The sequence below is a fragment of the Oxyura jamaicensis genome, chromosome 7 (genome assembly GCF_011077185.1).
Source record: "Oxyura jamaicensis isolate SHBP4307 breed ruddy duck chromosome 7, BPBGC_Ojam_1.0, whole genome shotgun sequence".
Taxonomy (NCBI): Eukaryota; Metazoa; Chordata; class Aves; order Anseriformes; family Anatidae; genus Oxyura; species Oxyura jamaicensis.
This window is the reverse complement of record NC_048899.1, coordinates 18,005,373-18,013,962: the sequence shown is the minus strand read 5'-3', so window position 1 is coordinate 18,013,962 and position 8,590 is coordinate 18,005,373. Positions and strand designations below refer to the sequence as shown.

The window sequence follows — 8,590 nt, the reverse complement described above, 5'->3', positions numbered from 1 at the left end:
GACTGAGGGGCTCTAGGGTCGAGGCACAGACTGGGAGATCCCTCACCAGCTCCAGTCACGGACAGGGCCAGGCAGCGAGTGTCCCGAGCAAACCAGAGCCACCTTCCTCCACCTGCTGCCCCCAGAGTCCTTTAATGATGTATCTGTGTACTGGGTTAAGCTGGGAACCACCATGATTCCCACCTTGGATGCCCAGGTGGCCTTCCTCGTGTTTGGGCCATGCTTGGCCTGGCAGCTCACGGCCAGGCCCGTTGCAGCAGAGCCACTTCTCCTTGCTGGTACTTCTCCACAGCCCTCTGATGTTTCTTTCAGCTGCTCACCCAGAACTGGTGGTTGCTTGCTCTGTGCTTTGAGATGCACGTAAACCAAGACGAAAAACAAGGGAGTAATGATACAGGATTAGATTACACATATGGATCTGCTGCTCCAATAATGTGTTGGCTCGCTTCCTTTAAAGCTGCAGATAGCTGGGTGTCTTCTCACCTTTCTTTCTTCTCCCTCAATTTGCCAGCAATTTTCAGTTGCTCGAAACCTGTGCTGATAAGCTCTCTTAACTCAGCTGTGCTTACTTATTCCCCTTCCTCCTTGCAATCAGGCACTGCCAGTAATCTAGGACAGGGCAGTGACTGATGTTGGGAGCTTTGAAATGCAGCGTGGTGTGAAAACCTGTCCTCTGCAGGTACGCCTGCCGAGAAAGCCAAGGGGAAGAATATATGAGATGGCGTCCCACTGCTGAAGGTCTGCTGTGAGATTTGTCTGAATTATTTCTGATTCTGTGCCCCCACTGCTAGTCCCCTTCCGCCTGGAGAGGATCACCCCCCAGGTATTCCCATTGCCCATTCTGCAGTTTCTAGTTTCACACACTCGTGTGCTGCAGAGATCTGCTTTCTGCTGAGGTTCTTAGTCCCATCTTGCCTGCCCCAGCACCTGGCACCACCCAGGGATGGCTGTAGGGCTGGGGGAGGCTGGCTGCTCCACATTCAACTCATCCCATCCTCTTCTGGTTGATTTTGTGCAGCCTCTTTTCTTTCTGTGTCTCTTGATAAAGCAGTCTGGTTACACATTTCAGCCCTACGCCTATTGTTCCTGCATAGTCTGGGCAGAAAGGGCAATAGCCATCTCATGGCAGTTCCCCTTTAGCTGCTTCTCTGATGACTGACTCCCTCTAACGTTTCAGCTTCATAGAAATTCTCTTTTTTTTTTTTTTTTTTTTTTTTTTTTTTTCCTAGATCCAATCAAGGGAGTGACCTACTTCAGCACAGGCCTCCTCGGAAATGCATTCGCACCATTTTCTCCTCTACTTAAGCTATCAAAATTGAGTGATCATCTTGCATCAGCTCAGCTCATCGCTAAATGAATGAAGAAGATATGTCAGAAGGGGGAGGTAGGGAGGGGGAGAGAGAAGTCACCTCTGGGTTATCAGTGTCTGTGCAGAAAAGCTGCTGCAGCTGATTCTTGCTTTGTCCTCCCCAGCTCCCGGTGTCCGGTTGCGCAGTGCAGTTTGCAATGAAAATGAGGGACTGTGACCCTGGAGATCTCAGGGCATCTGTTTTTGTCCCTTGAAATCCCTTCTGCCCTTGGTGCTCAGCTTTGCCAGCATCCCAGCGCATCTGGCTGGGGAGCCCTGCTCCAGGTTTGGTTTGGGGTTGGGGTGACCGCAAACGAACCGAGGCGGCCGCTGTTGGGACACAGCTCCCATTACATGTCGGTGGCATGACCTGCTCACCTCCTCCTCTGTCGTAACCGGGGGGAAAGGTGCAGGGCAGAACTGCTTGTTTTCCCAAGGGCTGCCCATGAGGGACACTGCCCAAAAGAGGGGCAAGCTCCATGTTTAGGGTGGTCGGTTCTGCAGTCGGTGACTGAAGGCCTGATTTAAGGTGGGGGTACCCTGAAGCCCTTTGTGAAAAAGAAGGAGCCTCTGGCTGTGGCGACAAAGGTGTTATTTTTGTTATTGTTTAACAAGCTTGTTCAGCATCAGGAGCACAGCCGGTTTTGGTTTCCCCTTCCTTCCCCCCAACCAAAACTTAATGCCCTCCTCAGCATCCCTTGTGGTACACTGAAATCATCTCAGACCAACCCTTTGTTGTCAAAACCCAAAGGGCAGCCCCCCACCATATCTTCAGCAGCCTCTGGGGGATAATTAACCTGGGGTTTCTTTGACTACCCCCTGCTGAATGTTAATTAAAGCTTCCAGCAGCTGCTTTGCAAAGTCGTCTGCTCAAAGCGAGTCGCTGGGACATGGTTTGGTCCCTCCCCGGGAGAGCAATGGGGCTGCTTGGTATCAGGCAGCTTGCTTTGATCTGCCCCAGGGCAGGGGGACCGTGCCCCCCAGATAATCTGGGCTGGGAGTATTTTGGGAAGAAATCTGCCAGCTCCATTTGTTCAGGCTGGCTTTTGAAGAGAGGTCACGCAGTAGGCAAGCCAAGCAATATCTGGCTGTGGTGATTTAGGATCTGATGGTGCCTAAACAGCCTGTAGTGGTGACTTGCTTTTATCATCCTAAGCAATCAGCTCTGGCATATGAAACCTTTCTCCAGCCCTTAATAGAAAGGGAGCTGGTGCTGGGAGCACCTGCTGCTACCTATCAAAGCAGACTCACGTGACAGCAGCTTTTCCCATCTGGTTAGCGTGAGCCGTGCTTGATCTCTGACACCCGCCGTAGGCGTCACAGGAATTCGGTCTGTGAAAGATGAACTTGGAGGCAGCATCGCCTCCCCGGGAAATGCCAGCAACCTGAGCTGGCTCAGGTAGCAGGGAGAAACCTGTGCACAGAGATTTCACCTCCTCTTTCCCTCGTAAGCCTGGTTCAGTCCCAGCAGCCAGCAGCAGCAGGGTTATGGACCGAGCTATGGACCAAGCCTGGCTTGGGCTTTCCCTCGCCCACGGAGCTGAAATGCCAATGCCATGGCTGTTCGCTTTCTCCCTGGGTTCAGTCGGGCCCATTCCTCTCCTGGAAGGGAGGGGCTGTCCTGCACCCCACGGCTGGTTTGCTTTGCCAATTGCTTTCACTCTCACCTATAAATATATTTCATCACTCTCACCTATAAATAACTCCTAAAACACCTCTGCAGGTGATAATTAATTGGAGAGCTGCATGGCTGATCCAGCTCGTGTCGGCTCCCCGCCATTCCCCAGGCTCCAAGAGCCCCCACATGGCTCCCCAGGCTTTCACGTGAAGGCAAACCCACACCAACGACCCCAGAACAGCCTCATTTGTCCCTCATTTTGGGGACAGGAGTCTCAGGGGCACTCAGCACCGCTCTCACCAGCAGGTCACACCTCGAGCCTGAGAGTTAAAAACCAGGCAAATGAAATAATAAACACTGAGAAAGTCCCCAGGCTAGAGCAGAAAGCAACAGCTCTAATCTCCTTTCACAGCTCCCAGGGGTGCCACCATGGGCGCGCAGAGGTGATGAGAGCTTTGTGAGGCTCGTGGCTGCAGGAGGTTTTTTGTGCCCGTCCTTTTCCCAGGGGTCGTGGTGGGTTGAGGGCTGCTGAGAGCACACCTGAAAGCATGAAACATCTATGGCTGATATCTAAAAGCAAAATTTTAGAGAAGTTGCTGGGAATTCAGACTGCATTTCCTGGAGCTGCAGGGCATGTGCAGCTCAGCGAGAGACAAGATTGTTGGCCCTGCCTCAGTTTCCCCTTAGGGAAAAGACCTATCTCAGCTCTGCTGCTTAAAAAAAATGCATTATGGCTAAGAATTTCTCCTTTTCCCAGTAAGTGACACAGGGTCTTGGTGCTCCTGAAGGGGCAGCATTTCGCTGTACTGCACCCGACCTAAGGGCGAGAAGAGGGATCCTCAGCCCCAGGGCTGCTCTTCACTTAGGGGGCCGTCCTGCAGTGGTGCCACGGTGCCGCAGTGCCTCTGGCTTGCTCTTCTGCCCTGAAGCTGCTCAGCCCACAGAGCCTGGCTCCTAATTTACCCTGAAAAATCATCTCTCTGCACCATGGTTTGAATTCCTGGAGCACGTGTTGTTTTTTTTTCCTGCCTGTTAAGTTAGCTGGGGCCTTGAGATGAAAGGTTCGTTAGTGTCACTGTCTGCTGGGAGGACGAACAAGTTGCCGTCACCTTCCACTGAGCTGCCTGCACTGCCTTGGAAGGGGAAATTGCCTTTTTCCTCGCTTTCTCCCTGCAGGATGAAGCGTGCCAGCAATGCCGTAGTGTCCTCTGCTGGGCACAGCTGAAATGATGGGATGTGTCAGGGCCCTGCGCACCACCACACCATCCAGACCCGCTCTGTCACTGGCACCCGGAGCCCTGTGCAGCAATTTGTGCTCTTATGTGCAGTCATGTCTCCTCTCGTCTGTCTTCAGAGCTGGCCATGAGCTGGGTGGTTTCTGTCCCAAAATGTGCTCCTTCATCTTGGGCTTGTGAGAGGCCAAGTTTTACCAAATTGTCAGCTAAAGAATAAGGGCAATTCCCTACAATTGAATGGGATTTTTAGTGTACTTTGGTTGGTTTTCACTTGAAATTTTGCCCCTTTTTTTCTCCTCCTTGTTTCTCCATTGGCCAAGGGAAAACGAATAGCAGGACAAACTAGGCAAAGCTAAGGAGAGTGAAAGGAAACAAAGAGGAGGGTTGGTTTCTGCTGCTGTTTTATTTTGATTTTGTTAGAGATCTCTTCAAACTGAAACAAAATCTATGGGATAGGCTTTTTGCATCCTCCCTGCCTTTTCCCTACCTCCTTTCCTCACAGGATCCCAGACTGGCTGAGGTGGGGTAGGTTGCCAAGGACTGACACACTGGGATGCCCCAGCCTGTTCTGAGCCCCAAATTTTAACTTAGGTTAAGGTCTTTTCTGCCCATGCCTGGAAATGCCTTTTCTTTACTAGTAGTGGGGAGTGTGGCAGCCTCAGGATAAAACCTCTCAACAAGTGCTGCTTCACCAAGTGATGAAACGATAATGCTGAGAACCAGCTTTTGTGCGCTCAGGTGGCTTTCACCGAGTACGCCTCATGGTGCTGAACCAAAACTTTCCGTTCTCCATCTCTCTCTTCAAGACTGAAAGTGACAGCACCATGTCTCTCAAGCCAGAAAACACACGGACCATTACTGTTAGTAGTGGGGATTTATTTATAGGGCTGGGGTTTGGGTCTTTACCTTAGCATCATTTACAAAATCAGAGGGGTTTTTAAAAATACTTCCACAGATCACATCACCCAACTGGTAAGCTCCAGATACAGAATTCTGGTCAACTTGGTGAAACACCAGTGGCTTTACAACCACTTTCATGTTGAAGCCTTAATCAAGCTCAGGGTATTGTAAACACACACAAAGCCCATTTAAGATGTGCGTCTAGCTTGGCTTATGTGACACATAACGTCAGATTATAACATTTGCCTCTTCCATAACAACAGCTATAGAAGGATTTCAAAGTGCTTGATAAACCTGACAGTCTTACACTAGAGCAAGTGGTTCTCCCAAAGCCCTTGTGAAGGGCAAGGGCTTGTGAAAATCCCTGTATGTCTCCCTTACATATAGAGGTTAAAAAAAATGTCACCATGAGTCCTCTGTACACCAAGAAGTGGAAGCCGGGAGCCTTGGATTTCACAACAATATCTTCCCAAGTGACTGAAGTACTATTATACACATTATTTTTAAAAACTAATTCTTAATTAAAGATAAAAATTACACCAATGAAACAACTCTTCCTGCGGCACTAGTTTAAAAGAATGATATTATTTCCTGATTGGAAACTAGTAATTATTTTAGTGAAATTTGAGATGTTCTCTGACCCTTCTGGTCTGGAGCAGAGGTCTTGTCTCCCACCACTGTTTTCATCCACTAGTGGGACTTTGATTTGGTTGGCTTGCTTGTTCTTCCCTTCTTAAAGCAGCACCTGCGGCAGCAGAACATGCAGCACTTCAGAGAAATAAAGAGGGAGAGGAACACCACGGCCAGGAGGAAGGCGATGACATCCAGGGAGTGATACTGGATCCAGTTCAGGTCATGAGCAGCAGGTCGCAGGTGTGGGGCCCCTTTGTGCCTCATGACGAACTCCACCCAGTGCACGGCCAGGTCCAGAGGGTGGATGGGCCTGTCGAGGTGAAGTTCTGAGAGACGCTTGATGTTCTCCTTGTACCTGCCAAGACAAGACATTGGGTGTTTTCAATGACTTGTGCTTCTGAGACTCAGTCGCCCCCAAAAAAGGGATGTAGTGTCAGTTGTCTGATGGCCCACTGGGGGCTTCGCCATATATTTACCACCACCGTCGCCAGAGAGATAAAATAGCAAAGTTACAAACCCCCAAAAGTCCTGTTTTCAAGGGTAAACAAAGGAGAAAAGGTATTAGGAAAAAAAGTAGAAAAGCTTAGCTTGAGCTGTCAGCAAAATCCTGGGATGAAAGGTGGAGGGTATGTCTTAAAGCCCCCCTTTGCTGTGATGTCTGAAAACACCCTGGGCACGCTGACAAGCAGTAGTGTGCTGCCTAGGGGGGCTCCCTGTATTGCCTAAGCATACTGTGTGTATTTCTCCTGCTCTGTGCTGGAATTTACAGCATTGCTGAGCCAGGCAGTGGCTGTGCTCATACCATTCCTTATGAGTACCAGAAAGGAGAAAAAAAAAAAAAAAAAAAAAAAAAAAGACTAAGAAAACTGCTCCGTGGCTCTGTTGAGTAAATCCTACTTTCAGATGCAATACAGCCCCTGGACTATGCTGAGGCACTGCCACTTGTCTCCTTCCTCCTGCTGCTGTGCAGATGGCATCACTGGGCAAGGCTAGCAGTATGCTGTCCTTGTGGGAGCACTGAGACAACAGAGGAGGCAAGCCTGGTCCACAAGCCTGTTCTTATCACCTAACGATTATAGTCCTAGACAGTGAGGTGGATGGTGCTGGTACAGGAGCAGAACAAGGTCAAGCATTGGCTTCTCAGCAACGTAACTTTGATATAAGGAGGGATATAAGAACAGATTAGCATTCTGTCAAGCTGGAAGTAAGAGGCTGTTGATATACAACAGTAGAAGGAAAGAGGTTGTGCTTCTATTACTGACTTTTTATCATTAATAACTGTTTTCAAGGCATTAGACATGTCTTCTGAAGTCATTTCAAGTATATTCAGTGTCAGTCCTGCTCCCCGTGACTCTACTCGCTTCGCGTTGTCCATCTGGTCTCCAAACAAAGGCATTAGTACCATTGGCACTGCATTGCATATGCCCTCATAAACACCATGTGAGCCTCCGTGGGTAATAAAGGCACGAGTCTTAGGGTGAGCTGTGGAAGAAAGAGAGACTTGCTTAGCTATTTGATCCATTAAGTCATGGTAACACATCCCTGAGGAAAAACATACACAAAAATGCCATTGATGGGTGTACATCAAGACAGTCACATGCATCATTACTTATGGGCAAAATTAATGCTGCTGAGAACAGGACATTATGGGAGACTAAATGAACCATGGATTGTAGAGCTCCATCTTGCTTTGAGTAATCTCTGAAAAGCCCTGTATAATCCTGCACAGCTTCTCAGATTTTAGGATGAAATCACAGCCAAGTGAAGTCAAATTAAAAAAAAAAAATCCTTGCTTGGTTTTTTACCATTTCTTCCATTTGCCGGCATTACAAGTCTCCCACAGCTGAGCCATGTTGTCTAACTAACAAATGCACTCCTGGCAATAGCACATACAACATCACCACTTTAAAAGTGCAAGGACCTGTCTGGAAGTGTTCACCTGAGGAACTTAAATCCCCTCTTCAGTCCAAGAGACAATGACATGCCAAAAATCATGGCTGGGTGTTGAGACCGGGTAGTCAGAGACAAAGCCCCCCATCTTCAACAGTAAGGTAATCAAATGGTGGAAAACCTTTCTAAACAGCACTGTTTCATAATTTTGCTATCTTGAAATGGCAATCAGATATGTTTCTAAATGACAAGCTCTGGTTCAAACAGCCAAGGCTGTAAGGAAGTCGATACAAAGAGTCAGAACAGATGATGGTGACAAGGCCCTGCACCCACATTATCAGATTAAAAGAAACTAGCTGGCATAACCCAAAGCATCTCAGACCTACCTAGAAGATCATTCTGTGGCAGCCATTTGACAAGCTTTACATTCTTCGGCAGGTTGGGGGGCACCTCTCCTGTGTATCGCCACAAAACCTTTGAAGGGAAGGAAACACGATGTCAATTCTCAGCAAATAGCCTCTTAATGCTCCTCAGCTGGTTTGAAAAGCACAGCTAAAGGCATCTGTGGTGCACAAAACCGCTTTCATCAACAGCAGTGCAGAGCAGCAGGGAAGATGTTTTTTTCTGGCACTGAGGAGCAGGAGCAAGGGAGGACTGAGCACCCCAAAAGCCAAAGGTAATCTTACACTACATTTGAGTACAGTGTTGGATTGCTGTGCTGGAAGCAGGAGAGGGTAACTGTACCGTTTGAGGGACTGATCCCAAAGCATCTGCGATTTGTTTGGCTTTCTTCATAGGAATGTCAGAGACCATGGAGCCCAGTGAGAAGACAACAATGCCGTGCTCTCCAGAAGCATTCACGATGGCTTCAAATTCCTGTCAACACAAAGCACATCCTTAGTCAAAATCCTTACTGTGTCATATGCAGTAATTTTTGTCAGGTTTCCACAAAAACATCTAGAAAGG

At 48.6% G+C, this 8,590-nt stretch overlaps 1 protein-coding gene across 2 annotated transcripts in view; it reads right to left on the bottom strand.

The window, feature by feature from the left end:
* Nucleotides 1–5,060: 5,060 nt before the first annotated feature.
* Nucleotides 5,061–8,590, bottom strand: part of LOC118169554 (UDP-glucuronosyltransferase 1A1-like) — a 35,393-nt gene continuing 31,863 nt past the window's right edge. Inside the window, exons 2-5 of one of the 2 annotated variants that reach the window (XM_035330890.1) lie at nt 8,369–8,500; nt 8,011–8,098; nt 6,997–7,216; nt 5,061–6,089 (exon numbers count right to left, since the gene is read on the bottom strand). In XM_035330890.1, coding sequence (XP_035186781.1) covers nt 5,792–6,089; nt 6,997–7,216; nt 8,011–8,098; nt 8,369–8,500 — 738 coding nt within the window. In that variant the 3' untranslated portion in view covers nt 5,061–5,791. The remainder of the gene's footprint in view (nt 6,090–6,996; nt 7,217–8,010; nt 8,099–8,368; nt 8,501–8,590) is intronic. The other variant, XM_035330891.1, reaches the window with a different exon arrangement.